The sequence below is a fragment of the Alosa alosa genome, chromosome 14 (assembly GCF_017589495.1).
Source record: "Alosa alosa isolate M-15738 ecotype Scorff River chromosome 14, AALO_Geno_1.1, whole genome shotgun sequence".
NCBI lineage: Eukaryota > Metazoa > Chordata > Actinopteri > Clupeiformes > Clupeidae > Alosa > Alosa alosa.
This window is the reverse complement of record NC_063202.1, coordinates 29282372-29297948: the sequence shown is the minus strand read 5'-3', so window position 1 is coordinate 29297948 and position 15577 is coordinate 29282372. Positions and strand designations below refer to the sequence as shown.

Genomic DNA, 15577 nt, shown 5'->3' with positions numbered 1-15577 from the left:
TTTCCCCCCATAAACTTCAAAGGCTGTGATGTCATAATGGCCTAAAGGCAGCTGCGCTTGTTAAGCTCCCAGAGTAGTTCCCGGGCTAATTAGAACACTGGCACAGGTGTCACCTGTTTTGATTATTAAAGAGTGTTTTTCATTTAAAGGTTTGACTTCATGCTTATTCAGTAGAGCATTTAGTGCTCTCCCCAATCCCAGACGTTCACATTGCATGTTTGTTTGTAATGGATGCAAAACAGCCTATAATGCTAAATTTCAATGGGGGGACGATTGAAACACCTATTTGTCCCGACCAGGCAGTAAACCCCATTTATTCTAAGTCAATGCACACATATCTGTGTTTATGCAATATTTTATGCAGGTGAGACATGGAAAAGCAGTTTTAGAAAGATGCAAATATATTTGGGGCTATCAGGTAGGGGGTCGAGTTTTGCCATGTTAACCTATGGAGACTGATGGCCTGTGGGTCATGAAGGGCACTTATTTGGATGTGTGGTGGCTTTAACCACATAAAAACAGAGTGAAATAACATTTTGTACTATAGAAACATTATATAATTCGAAACATGCATTATTCTAGCTATATTAATGGCATAGTGCATGCTATTTCCATAACCGCGAAATACGCGCATCACCATGACGGCAATGAGTTGTTAACAGACATGAACCAAGACATATAGCCCAGCAGCAATCTATCTAAAATAACACATACTTGAAGTACCATTCATGGTATGTTGTCAAATATTGAAGTTGTGGGAAGTTTCCATAATTTAAGCTGTTTGTTTCATTCGTCCCCCATGCTGTTTTATTTGTCCCAGCCAGGAGGGACGAATGAAACATAGCGCACGTTCGACTTCTCCTTAAATAACTCTTGAACGGTTTTGTTCAGAGCTGTAAATGCAACTGTATTTGACAGAGGACAGATGTAGGTTGCTAGTGACAAAATATGAACGTTCAGTGTTTTACAATGTCTTTGTAAATTACGTTTAATTAAAAAGTGTTTCATTTGTCCCGGTTCTCCATCAGCCTCGGCGTTGCTCCTGACCGTCCATCTATCTCGGCACAGGTCCTCGGGTCAGCGCACCTCTGCAACGCGACGTTTTACAAAAGATAGAAGTGCCCGATATGATTTCATCAGCGCGCGGCGTATGCAAATAATAACAAAGAAATGGAACAGTGATGGATGTGTGGGTAGAATGCCTGAGATTGTGGAAAAGTGAGTGTGGTGGAGGGGGGGTGAAGATTCACCTTCAGCTATCCGATGCATGTTTTAATGGAAATGTTCACGGCCGCCTTATAAAAAAACGCAAACGAGAGAGACACGTTCAAGTCGTACCTACGCCGGTGCAGCGACCTGGCTCTTAATAGTCTGTGGGGATGCCTCTCGCTAATAATGAATCCCTCCAATGCCAGGCTTTTCAAAATGTCTTTGTATTTCATTCCCAGCCTAAAATAGCACTCTACCATACTATCCCTGTATATTGTGTGACAGCGACTGTTCCTGTTTGAGGAGTTGCGCTTGATTTGCTCATCCAGCTGTCCAGTACACAGCCTATAGGCCTACCTATTTCGTGGCCACAAATTACTAGTTCGTGGGAACGAATTAATATTTCGTGGCCACAAATGACCTATTTCGTGGGAAAGAATTACTATTTCGTGGCCACAAATTAGTACTTTGTGGGAACGAATTGCTATTTCGTGGCCACAACTTATTTCCCCATGACCTATCCAGGGCTCCGTACCTGTCCATTGTGTGACAGCGACTGTTCCTGTTTGAGGAGTTGCACTTGATTTGCGCATCCAGCTGTCCAGTGCACAGCCTAGGCCTACCTATTTCGTGGGAACAAAGTAATATTTTGTGGCCACAAATATTTTTCACATTTTCTTCCCCATGACATATCCGGGGCTCCGTATCTTTTGAGTCTTCACACATTCCCAGAAAACATGTATAATGGTGTCTTCCTGAGAGCAGCACTTAACAGAGGGTGGAGAAAGAGGAATAAAATGTATGCATTTTGGACTTAGTGTAATACCTGGTCATCAGCTTATATTGTATAAGGCAAAGATTTTCCATTGGTGGTGACAGCATTAATTAAATATTAACATTCTTTCCAACATATATCTGCATCTGAATGATCCTTATTCCAGCTTTCATATATTTTCTGCAGGGAATACTTTTTTGTTTAGCCTTTAATCAGGGTATATACTTTACCTATTTATTTTTTCCTGCTCGATTTAAGAGTATTTTTTCAATGGGTGACAGTTCTGCATCATATTTTAGGACAATCTCCTGTTAAGACTTAAAATTAATTTGAAACATATGTTACAATAGAAATGCCATTATGGCATATACAGATGTGCTGGTACTGTACTTATCTGCAACTACAAGGAGGACAAAGATTGAGTCGTCTATGTTTTTAGCAGGCAGTTTCAGCAAGTCAAGAAAATCATGCACCCAAGCGTAAACAGCCTGGTTAACACCAGACCACTTCTCAAATCCCAGAGATTTGAGTGGGCTTGGGGGCGTAACCAACAGTGAAAGTTAGCCGTTAGGTCATTGGCAATTGGTCCGACAAGGATCTCTGGTGTTACTGTGGAAACCTTCAGAGTATTCTTTGTTAGCTTGACCTCAAAGCTTCATTAAAACCTTACAAGCAAGAGCCCACATTTGTTGACAGATTTTTATTTTTAGTCTCGTACAAACAAATGTTCTTATTTCTTCTTCTCCACATCCTGCTCTGCGGCCTCCTTGGCCCTCTTGGCCCGGATGCCAAAGAGACGGGCGTTGGCACGGGCCATACGCAGGCTGGCGAAAGCCTTGAAGTTCTTCTCTTCCTCTGTGATGACGCGGGCTTTCTCCTTCTTGTACACCTGTATACAACAGCAGAAAAAGGTATAAGACTGGGTTACACAACACACAAACAGTGGTTTGAAGAGAGACCAGTCATCAGATTTAACAGGAGGATCAAGAAAGAACAGTAATTCCAGAGCATGCGTGTCATTTGAAACATACCGACCATTGGCATTTGAAACCATACCGACTTTAATCTAGACATTTCATCTTGACATGTCCATCAAAACTAGTTTGGAGAGAGCAACCGCTCCAAAGTAGCTGCCACTGAATCCAGACAGTCAGTCTCAATTAGATGGCCAACGACTCAATGCCTTGAGTAGACTAGATTTGGTGAAATTGTACTTCAGAATCGGGTTTAGCAACAACTAGACTAACTAGTTTTGATTGTCGAGAATAAAAACGAAATATCAAAATTAAAGTCGACATGATATTTCAACTTTATTCTCAAAATCTCAAGTTTAAATGTCAACATGTCAAGTTTAATCTAGTCATGGCAAAAATATTTTCTCTTCTCCAGTCATACACAAGTACTTGAACAGTACATATTGAAAGTGCACATGAGTGGAATTTCATGTATGCCCTAAAGGGGCGAGAACCCTCTTCAAAGATGAGCAAAGTAATGAAGTCATAAAGTAATGAAGTCATGCTTACATTTTTGATGGGCATAATTGGACCAGCAAGCTGAGTAGCCATCTTGCATTCCTCGGCCTGTGAAAATATGAAGATGCAATATATTAATATTTTTTACCACCTAAATCAGAGCAACACACTTCAAATTTAGCAAATTTAGAAGAAACTCAGAATAATGGACCGGTGTCGTTTAGGACTCCTAGTTTTTTGACAAAGAGCAATTCACAAAGTATTTAAGCTAAAAGCAGCAGCTGCCAGTGCTTAGTATTTGTCAAGGGCAGTAGTTTGAATCGTTCCACTATGTTAAGAAATGCATACCACCCCCCCAAATATATTGATTGTCAGAATGTTACCTAAATGTGGGCAAACCGGTCACCATACAGGTCATTTTTATAAACTTCGCAAAGATACGTCAGTGTATAGTATATCCTGTTACTGTTTCATTTGTAGTCTGTCACTTTTGTCTCTCGTCCTTTGGGGTACCCTACTCATGCAGTTATGACTACTTACTGACAGACCTGTCACTCTTCAGCCAATCACAGAGGTTAAAAGCAAGCAAGCTTGCATATTTGACGCCAACCATAACGGAGCTCTTTTTCACAAAAAAAATTGGTCTTAACGCTGTGATTAGCTTAAAAGAGAAAATGTAGTTTTACTGCATTTAAGGAGTACTCTTAGGGACAAGATGAAATGCTTTGTGAATACGGGCCCAGAGGTTTTGTGGTCTTAGAAATTTAGGCAGTCATCAGCCAAAAGGTTCAAGTATATCATCAAAGAGATACAGAGATTCCGGAGATTTGTCATCACTTGACTGCAGAATACAAGGAGAACAGGACAAATAAGCAAAAGAAACCATAAAAAAACCTCAAACTAATATGTTTGATGTCAAATGCTCTTAGATGCAAGAGATGACAAATCCAGTTCTAACTGGAATATGGGCCCAATAATTCTTTCTAGAGAAAATTATATTTGAATATCATGCATCTTGTGTGTGATGTATTTATGTTCTAAACATACAATGCAATTGTATTCCTTTAAAAGGGATAATGTTTTGAGTGGTTAATGAAGTGCAAGGTCCCCCAAAAAAGAAAAATAACATAAAAGCAACACAGATCAGTTTCTGTTTAGACCACTCAGATGTTGGGCAAGATGAAGTGCTGAAGTGACTTACAGAGCTGTCGCCCTTTTTGGGAGCAGAGGCCTTCCTGGGGAAAAGGATGAGCTTGGAGCGGTACTCCTTCAGCCTCTGCACATTCAGCTGCAGGGACTCTGTGGATCTGTTACGGCGGCGGTGGTCCACTGCAATGCCAATGGTGCGGGCCACCTTCTTGTTAATTCCAGCAGCCTGATGAGGTGAAGAGGTACATAATTGATTTGCACCATGCATCACTAATTGTATGCTCACTACATGTGTAATCACAATGATGATCAGAAGGCCATCTTCTGTGATGTCTTAGAAATTCAGGCAGTCATCAGATAAAAGGGTTCGGGCATCATCAAAGAGATACAGAGATTCCGGAGATTTGTCATCACTTGACTGCTGAACAGAGACTGCAAAACTGGCTACAAACTGTTTATATGCAAGAGATTAAATAAATCTAATTCAGACTGGAATACAGGCCCAAGAATTTTATATGCAAGACTAAGAAATAAAAATAGGGTCAACTACAGATTGAAAAATACAAAAATGCATGTGATTGACAAATTCTAAACTTAACTTAGGTCAATAGCTCAGTTCATTTTTTTTTACTGGATGGGTATGCAGAAACTACCTCTATACTGATGCTCAACTGCAGAGCACAACAGAATATATATGTATATTTTTAACATTATTCAAACACATAAATACTCAACTTTGCAATTAAACAAAGCTTTTAAATAAGCTTTTCTTGAAGTGAGCAACTGACCCAGTCCCATGCTCCTTACATTTACTTAACATTAAGATGACCATAAAGTACAACCACCCAGAACAGTAATTGACTAATTGCGCAAGAACTCTAACTTCTAGCTTTTTGAAGAGAACTTTCTTCAGCAGTTTAATGTCTTAAAACCAATCCACCCAATTACCTGCTCACCAAGGCCACAGTTTGAGCAGGACAAGGATAAAAGTCACCGTTTTAAGCCGTCTAGTCCACTGGCTCGTTAAGAGTTACAAGTGTGCACAATGCACATTGAACAATCATACCAAGAGCCAACTGAACTCCAAGTGATCCATTACAAGACAGTATAGCTCCTTCAATGTGTAATATTCTCCTTTTCAGTACAAAAGACCTACAATCAGGATCAAGTCATACAGGTAGACCAACAAAGCTGATAATACCTTCAGCTCCTCCAGTGAGAACCCACGTCCAGACCGAACCTTGTTGTGGTATCTGATCGTTGGACATTTCACTGCAGGTCGCAGAGGTCCAGCAACAGGGCGAGGTGCGATGCGGCGAGCCTTTGCCAGACGAGCCTTACGTCTGTAAAGTAGAGGGAGCGTTGACTGTACAAAATCTATTAAGCCTACAGTTTCAATGATCCCTCATCAGTAGTTCAAACAAAACAAGAACCGTTGACAGTCTGGCCTATTAATATTTACATTTTATCACAACACAGTGACTACATGCTTCAAAGTAAATGTAAAGCCGACAATTTCACTCTGTAGTAAGCGGAGTCAACACTTACCTGCGCTGTTTCCGGGCAGGTTGGTTGAACCATGTTCGAACTCTCTTCTGCCAGTCTTTGTGAAAGTGAGGGTTCAATATCATGCCATTCCGACTGGGGGCCATGGTTGCCTACTTCCCTACACAGACAAAAGGTATTTCATCGTTAGATTTATTCGTTTCACTCGACCACTACACATCACGTGACTGCTAACAGAGCAGCAAGCGGAGGAACCAGGCTAGACTATTGGCTCAACTTTCTAGACCTAGTTACTACTCAATATACCACAACAGAAGACTATTACAACTAAGTACTCTGACCATCTGGACTAGTATAGGTAGACACTATTCTAAACCACTCGTGTTGTGATCACCACGCGTCAAACGAGGCCATGTTGACTGTTCGTGGATGCATTTGAAACCTAATGTTAGCTGGCTAGCTAACGAAGGTAACTTAAGAGCCATTATTAGGATGGGACTGTTCTGTTGTACCGTAACAGATTGTCAGATTAGATCATTCATAAAAAAAGTCTTCTACTCTAGTTCTCTAAAATCATATGAAACTATATAACCCAACGAATTGTACAACTCATGCATGACCAGACACGCAGCGGACCACTGATGTTGTTCAACGTTGACTACAGTACAACATTGTCACACATGCTAAATCTGAAATAATTACACATATGTTATCAGGACACGTTATACTTTCAGTAAATGAGGTTATGCATATCTGTAATAAAACAAACACCTCGGATTATCATAGATTAATTTGTCCCTATACCTGGGTATAAAACACATACCGTTCGGGGCGGAAAATGGCCGAATAGAAAAGGAAGTAGCTTAGCGATGCATTGTGGGATATACGAGCAACGACCAATCATAGACCAATGGCTGAAAGCGTAATATTCTTCTTCTTATGGTTTCCGGCAGACAAATGCTATGGGGATACATTGCTGCCTCCCTCTGGTAGGAGGAAGTTTATCGATTGTATTCAATGACTGTCAAAAGTTTTGGCCACCCCTGGACTAGATCCACACACGCAAGAGATGCCTCCCTCAATCCAACATTCACAAAACATTGAATTTTATCCTAGGGTAGGCTACAATTATATCACCACTATCATGACTAAGACCCCACACCCTAACACCCATGTCAAGCCAAGAGCCAACCATTTATTGTAGGCTATATCTTCTCTATGGGACCGTTTCATGTTTGCTTTAAAAGCATTGACCTGGAAAGGTATGCCTAAGGACACGACTAATGAATCTTCGACTTGTAGGTTACTAATATCCACATTGGTCTCCCTTCTCTATATCCCGATCATCACAAAAACATATTCATGGCCAGAGGATAAGATCAGACATTGTACTGAAAATTTAAATTCTGTACTGTCTACAGAAAAAGACAATTTTATGTTGTAGGCTGGTAGTATTTCCTCAAATATTTTCAGAGGAAATACTACCATTGGAATTCAGAGAAATTCACAGATGATAGGAAGTTGACCTAACCATATTTTTCTGAAAATCACAGTAGTGTTTACAATGATGACATAGGAACTTTAATAGAAATTTTATGACCGCCGCTACCAAAGCTATCGCAGGGCAGCTGTGGCCTACCAGGGCAGTCGTGGCCTACTGGTTAGCGCTTCGGACTTGTAACCGGAGGGTTGCCGGTTCAAACCCCGACCAGTAGGCCACGGCTGAAGTGCCCTTGAGCAAGGCACTGCTCCCCGAGTGCCGCTGTTGTTGCAGGCAGCTCACTGCGCCGGGATTAGTGTGTGCTTCACCTCACTGTGTGCAGTGTGTTTCACTAATTCACGGATTGGGATAAATGCAGACCAAATTTCCCTCACGGGATCAAAAGAGTATATATACTTATATAGGGATTGTCAAAGTTTTTTTTCTTTTCTTTTTTTTTTCTCATCATCTACTTCCTGAATTTTTGGTCAACAATACCCCGGGACACCGAAACACCGGGACACATGAAATTTGGTGGGTATGTAGCCCCACTAGACTTTTACGGAAAAATTTCGTTTGGTCCCCCCGAAACCCAAAAATGCAGTTTTTCCTAAATAACTACCTGAACCGTGTCACTGATGATGAAGAATTTTTTTATGGTAAGTTGGTCATAAGAGCCCACATCAACCTAGCCCATAATCACTCATTTGTGATTTGCACCCCCCGGTAAAAAATTAAAATGCAATATCATTTTGCTTTAATCGCCCCTATCTTCAGTTAAGATGTTCAGAACTGCACAAAATTGTATGTGTATGATTAACCTGACATTCCCTGGGGGTATGCCAAGTTTAGTAGTGCCAAGCCTGTAGATGGTGGTGTTGAGCAAAGGGTTGCTGGAAGAGGATATTGTCTCACACGCACTCTTTCTCGCAAACACACATACATACATCAACACACACACACGCACATACACATACACATGCACACATACACACACACACACACTCATGCACACACACTCACATCCACAGGCAGACGCATCCACATACACAGACACACAAACACACACACACAAGTCCACCCAAGCATTGTGTCTTGCCCACCCAAACAAAGTCAAGTTTTCTTCAGTTGTGCATCTGCACAGTGTGCAGTCTCAAACCCAGCTTAGATGTAGATGAGTTGGTGTTGAGTGTAATGGTATAGCTAGCTACATAGTTGTGCTGTAGTCCTATTTATGTGTGTTAGGTAACCCCCCCTTCTCATAAAGGAAAACTGGCAATTTTTCACATAGATCTCTGTTTCTCGAAGTCACTTAGCCTGTCGTTAGAAGGGGGAAAAAAATGAAAACAATCTGTGCTACCTAGCTCGAATTTCTGAAGTCAACAGCTAGAGCTACACTCTGATAATCTGATTCTCGCCAGATGAATTTCGTTCCGCCTAGCTCCGTTCATCCATCTGGGATCGATCCATTGGAGTGGTGCTTCAGGCTGGGCCTTATTAAAAAAAATCCTTGCATAAGATTGGATAAGCACCGTCATCTATTGACGTGCTACGCTGAGAACAGTCTCACAGTCGCTTCTACGCTATACGTCACATCTATGAAACTCCCGCCTTGCGTCCTGATTGGCTCTACCATACAATCTTGTGCTGAAATCACTCTCAACGGAACCGATCCCAGTTGGATGTGAGTGGAGCTAGGCGGAACGAAATTCATCTAGCGAGAGTCAGGTTAACACTCTGAGGGGGCATGATTTAAAGATGCCTCCAGAGTGTAGCACTGTAGCTGCTTGGCAGATCTAGCTGTTGGAAGAGATGGGAACAAATACATCAAAATGTACAGTATTTTAAAATAACATTTCAAATACCCTAAGTTTAAGTCTATCAAAAATAAACTACAAAATGCATTAGCCACACCATGTATCAAAATAAAATACTGTATTTTTGTATTTTAAAAGTATACTAAGAATACTTGTTAAAGGGAGCATATATTCCTTAATTAGTACACTGACTTGGTTGAGTGTATTTGAGAGCAACAGCTTTTCTCTGCCTATACGAGACATGCCATAACCTGCAAACAGTCAACAGATCAACTATGCTCAGATTGAGCAATGTTGCAAGGCAACCACATAACCCTCCTCCATTTGTTACCTGTTACTCATCTTGCATCTTGCAATATTATGATCACAAGTCTACACTGACTTCTACTAAGTCAGCACCAGTCAGAGGCAACATTCATTATTTTACACGTTTATGATGACATATTCACATGGCAAACAATCTGTTACCCAACTGGATTGGGAGAAAAAATCAGATGCAGTCTGATAAATGATCTTGTGCAACAGGTATGACAGTGTGCATCTTGCAAATGTGACAATCATACACCTGTATGTGGGTTAATTGGTGTGAATAAAAATATTTAATTGTCATTTGGGGCAGCTGTGGCCCACTGGTTAGCACTCTGGACTTGTAACCGGAGGGTTGCCGGTTCGAGCCCCAACCAGTGGGCCGCGGCTCAAGTGCCCTTGAGCAAGGCACCTAACCCCTCACTGCTCCCCGAGTGCCGCCGTTGAAGCAGGCAGCTCACTGCGCCGGGATTAGTGTGTGCTTCACCTCACTGTGTTCACTGTGTGCTGAGTGTGTTTCACTAATTCACCGATTGGGTTAAATGCAGAGACCAAATTTCCCTCACGGGATCAAAAAAGTATATATACTTATATACTTGTCTTCATGCAATATAGGACTCATAAAATGTTAAATCAGTCTCAATGTTTGTCATTTGTGAAAGCTACAATTTATCTTACGCATTACGTATGCAATATACAACCCCAAAACAGAAAAAGTTGGGACGTTGTGAATGTGAATAAAAATAGAATGTTATAACCTGCTAACCTTTTAAACTCACATTTAGCGGCAAAAAGGACACAGAAAACATATAAAATGTTGAAAATGACAAATTTGACTATCTCATGGAAAATATATGTTAATTTTGAATTTGATACCAGCAACATGTTTTAAAAAACAAAAACAAAAGGAGGAATATTTCACAACTAATAGGGTAACTGGCAACACGATTGGGTATGAAAAAGAGCATCTCAGAGAGGCAGGGTCTCTTAGAAGTAAATATGTAGTAATATTCATCACTCTGTGTAAACCTGTGTGCATAAATGATGCAACAATGTTATTTTAATGCGTCTGAAGATGAAATTGTAAAGTATTTGGGGAGTTCACCATCTACAGGACATAATATCATTAAAACATTCAGAGAATCCAGAGACATTTTTGCAAAGGAAAGAGCTGAAAAACAAATTGGATGGCCGTGGTCTTTTGGACCTCAGATGGCACTGCATCAACAACAGACCTGTTTCCAGACCTGTCATTGTATGGGCTCAGGAAAACCTCTGATAACCATAGTGTACTGTATGTGCACAGTTTGATACTCAATTCAAAAACTGCAGCCAAAATTGTTTAGAGACATGATACAAAGAAATACCACCATCTTTTCTGGGCCTAAGCTTGTTTAAAATGGACTGAGGTAACATAGAAAAAGGTCCTGTGGTTAGATCAATCAAAATGTGCCATTCTTTTTGGAAATCATGGACTCATCTAAGCTAAAGAGAGGGGCTATCCAAGTATCCAACTTGTTTTAGTGCTCAGTTCAAAACCTAACATCTATGACGGTGTGGACGTGGAGGAGCATTCGTGCCTACAGCATGGGCATATTTGGCAAAGCACAATCAATTCTGAATGATATGATTTTGTTTCAAGGCTTTATCCTGAGATTCCCCTGTTATATTAGATAATTTTGTTGTAAGGTTGCAAATGTGCCTGGTACACTCTATTCCTCCTGTTGTGGACAGTGCATAAAACAACATCACTTAAACTATTGTTGAAAGGACATTTGTATGTGTTAAAATGCCAACATTAGTATCAGCCTTATCGGTGTAACTATGTACTGTAGCAACTATGGTGTATGGCACTGCTGTGAATAACATCCAACTTAAAATGTAAACTTTTAATAAAGGAACAATTGAATGCAAGCACATTCAGAATCAGATGAGATTAGTTTCTAAAGATAACAAAATCCTGAGGGTTTGAAGTGTTAACTCTATACTTATCTGGCACATTATTGTAAAGACAATAGTCTATTTAAAAGTGAAAGAGGTTAAAGGCAAATTTCTACTGTATGTTTACTTCTATCCATTTATACTCTGACCTCATCATTAATGATTGATTATCTTTCTCCCCATAGTGCATTTATCTTAATCAGAGAGCGAAGGTCAAGGTGTGTCAAATTGCTCTGCTTCTGTCAGCACATGCACGTGCAGATATACAATATAGGTGACAGTCCAAAAGTGCATGTTCCATATGCAACCCTAAAAACTCCTGGTAAATTAGGTTTCTGCAAACTGCATTACAACAGACGGCCGTTGCCGTGCTAAATGTACCATTGCAGATAGAATACTTGGTTATTGTGAAAGAGGTTATCTAGAGTAGGGAAGGTTGTACAAAGTGTGTGACTTTTCTTCTTTTCATATACATCAACACTCATCTTACACATCTCACTGATAATATGGCCAATTGGACATGTGTTTTAGAAAAAAGACTTCACTGATGTCTTTCTGATCACTGACTTGTGTTTTATTGTCACTTTGTTTACAAAGAAAATCATGCTTACAAAGATCAACCATATGAACCTGGTTCCAACTATTTCATGATAAAGGACTGTGGCTGAAGCCCTTTGGAAACATCATTTTAAAGTGTTATGCGTAGGCCTACGTTTTTGGTTAACATTTGAGGTAAACTACTGTTTGATTACTTTTGTAACAATCACAATCAAAATAAATAAAATGAAAAAGTAAAACATTAGTATTTTCCCAATGAGATGCAAATGTTTCATCATGATTAACATCAAGTAAGAAAAGCAGCATCTTAACAGTATTAGTCAAGTGATTTTACAAATTTGCCATATGCGTCTTCATCCATCAAACCGTCAAGTTCCCCAGGGTTGTCAATGGTCATCTTAATCAACCACCCTATGAGCCAAAAAAAACAAGAATTGCTAGCTGTTGCTTCTCACACTCAAATTCAAAAACATTGACAAACATGTAGAGGCTTGTAGACAATGACTGAACATGCCAACCTCCTTCATAACAGGCTGAATTCACTAGGCCGGGGTTGTCTGCCAGTTCAGTGTTGATTTCGGTTACCTCCCCTGTTAGTGGAGAGTACAGCTCGCTAGCGGCCTTTACACTTTCCAATGCTCCAAACTCCTCTGTGAAACAACAAGGACTGTGTTTGGATTTATCAAAGCAATAAACTTGAATTTCAAAACTTAATTGACAGAGGTCAGCCATCATGCATAAAGACCTTCAGCAGCATGCCCGTCATCTTACCCATTAGCTCAAGCTTTGTCCCAACCTCAGGAAGACCACAGTAAACAACATCACCTAATGCCTCCTGAAAGCGGAGTTGGGGAAAAAGATCAGACAGTGATGACAGGTCAGTGGATAATAATATTGTGACAGTTGCCGAAAATGACAAAAGGCAGACAAAATGAAAAAGAATGAAGAATCAAAGAATGAAGAATGAAAATCTAGCCTAATTTTGTATGTGTGTGTTGCTGTTTAAGACTTTAAGGAGCAATCCTGTGAGGATCAAACTGAATACATTAAGCATGACAGAGTTAAAAAAATAAGACAATTTGTAAGATTAACACAGGATGAGTGCTGCCATATGCCAGGCCATGTACCTGAGCATAGCTGCTGATGCCAACTGTTCCAATTTCCCCCTCCACTCGAACCCACTCATGTTTGTCTGTGTATTTGAGGGCTGTAGAGGGTAGAATCAGAAAGAGTTATGCATTGTATGTTGAAATGCCATCTAAATCACAATTAATTGTGCAATAATGCTGACGATCAACACCCATCCCATTTATAGTAACTCATGGATTTTCTAGAAATTACATCTGATAGGCTATATTCTTATTCTGTACAATTCTTATTCTGTACAATGCATGACTAAACACCACAAGTGAACCATGCTGTAGAGGCTGATCCCAATTTTATACACACACATTGTCATAAACTGCAATTGTTTGATACTGGCATGCCGACCCATCATCAGGACTAAGGAACAAAGTCTTTCAGTATTCTGTCTGAATATGTCACGTTTCAGAAACCTCGAGGCAGGATTTCAATGCCTCAACAATTTTCAATGGCAGCATCAGACCATGCAGAAAAATACAGGTTTAAACCAGATTGTGGAGTGTGCTGTATCTGAAAACATGGCTGAATAATTTCAAAGAAGCACACCATGGTAAAGCCTCAAACCTGTCCACGCATCGTCAACAGAGAAGAATGGATATTACAAGAAAGGGGGAAGGACTGAACTCGCAGATTTAGGAGAAATTGCAATTGGATGCAGCACACTAAAAAAGATATTTTTGGCACAGACCACATTTACACACTGATCTATTCTCTTGGGGTTAAATCTGCCCTTGTGCACACACGAGACACTCGATGAGTGTTTAACTAAGTTTGATTTCGGGCCTTGGGATAATCAAACGCACATGCTTTTTAAAGAGAGAATCCGTGGGGGGTTGGCTGTAGCGGAGATGCTGCAATGCAAACGTATCAGGAAGAACTATGATAGCTTTTTTGATAACATTTACAAGTTTGTCCTTTTCTGAAATGTCCACGCAAGACATTCATGGAACACAAGGTTGGAAACTGAGTGTGGGTGCACCTGACCGAAAACATGGGACGGTTTCTCCTCAAAGTTAGGGAGCTGTGTAAAACATTCATTCAAAATATAGGTCATTCCCATTCCCAAGTAGCCTATCGTTGATCAAAGTAGTTAGCATCATTTTCTTGCAGCCTAAAAAGAGCGTATAACATCGCTAGCCTTAGCTCTCGGCAACATCCCAAATTCCAATGGTTGAACTTTGTAACACGCTTCTAAAGCTTTCATTTTAAAGTTACTCTTATGCACTTGAGCTCAGATCATATTGAATTTACAAAACGACAGTTATATCAGGACTCGTAGTGGCACATTTCACCCATGTGACTTGCTATTTTAAATTCAGTTATTATAGCCTTTCCTGTTAATGAGTTCGCCACTACTATTCTGAAACGCTTGCATTTGGTAGCAATGTTTAACATTTTACCTGAAGAGAGACGTGAGGTTGTGCTCAGTGTGCGATGAAAGTTGGTCCGCATAAAATATTGACACGATGAAATCTGAGTGGATCTGGTTATTAATGGCAGAGAAGCACAAAAGTTTGAAGAAACGCACCGAAGAGCCGAATACATCGCCATCTTCACCAAGGGTCTACTGTGTAATAAATAATGCTGATGCACTCGACCGTGAGAAGAGAGGCGCGCAGTACTACTCACAGGCGCGCTCCCGATACATGAAAGGAAACAGTGGGCACAAGGGTCTAAGTTCGAGGCCCACAACTAGCCTATCTTTGCTGACAAAGCCTTTAGATAGTCCGATTCTGGACCATCTTAACTTCAGAGTTCCTGATAACAGACTATTTTCTTTCTAGTTGTGCCTGACGTGCCGTGTCGAGTTTTTAAGTTTAGCCTACACTGTTTGTGTGATGGGCAATTGTGGCTTTGAAAATATGTGATCTACTCAGACATCCTACAGTAAAGCAAATTTCCACCAGGTTTTATTCCCATTTAATCAAGATCTCAAAATTGGGATCATTTTCAAGCAGAATAGTTTTACTTCTACTCTGAGAAGCTAGCTAACATGTCACCAAGACTCGTGGGACTATCATCAGTAGAGAAGCAAGTTAAATTTAGGTCACATGCAGTTTTGCCATCTCAAGGCTTATTTTGCTGTTAAAGTATTCAGCTTAATATATCCACTATCCATATCGCACTTAAACTGAGACTATTTCACAGGTTTATGATGAACCCTACCATATATTAGGCCTCACAGTCCAGTATTTGCAGCTTGTCCATGGTTGTTGCATAA

The 15577-nt window shown here is 40.3% G+C and overlaps 2 protein-coding genes and 2 non-coding genes across 4 annotated transcripts; all 4 read right to left on the bottom strand.

The window, feature by feature from the left end:
* Positions 1 to 2669: 2669 nt before the first annotated feature.
* Positions 2670 to 7017, bottom strand: rpl13 (ribosomal protein L13). Its single transcript, XM_048263108.1, has 6 exons — positions 6935 to 7017; positions 6154 to 6271; positions 5807 to 5948; positions 4658 to 4831; positions 3508 to 3564; positions 2670 to 2873 (listed from the first exon to the last, which is right to left on the bottom strand). Exons 2-6 carry the CDS (start codon positions 6255 to 6257, stop codon positions 2715 to 2717), a joined length of 636 nt encoding a protein of 211 aa, XP_048119065.1. The 5' UTR covers positions 6258 to 6271; positions 6935 to 7017; the 3' UTR covers positions 2670 to 2714.
* Positions 4215 to 4292, bottom strand: LOC125307746. The gene has a single exon (XR_007195782.1). It is a non-coding gene; the product is annotated as a small nucleolar RNA MBII-202 (small nucleolar RNA).
* LOC125307748 lies at positions 4934 to 5018 on the bottom strand. Its single transcript, XR_007195783.1, has one exon. It is a non-coding gene; the product is annotated as a small nucleolar RNA MBII-202 (small nucleolar RNA).
* A 5188-nt stretch (positions 7018 to 12205) lies between the features above and the next one.
* gcshb (glycine cleavage system protein H (aminomethyl carrier), b) lies at positions 12206 to 15067 on the bottom strand. Its single transcript, XM_048263083.1, has 5 exons — positions 14757 to 15067; positions 13341 to 13420; positions 12985 to 13048; positions 12732 to 12863; positions 12206 to 12624 (listed from the first exon to the last, which is right to left on the bottom strand). The coding sequence occupies exons 1-5, from the start codon at positions 14905 to 14907 to the stop codon at positions 12530 to 12532; spliced, it is 522 nt and encodes a 173-aa protein (XP_048119040.1). The 5' UTR covers positions 14908 to 15067; the 3' UTR covers positions 12206 to 12529.
* Positions 15068 to 15577: the final 510 nt, after the last annotated feature.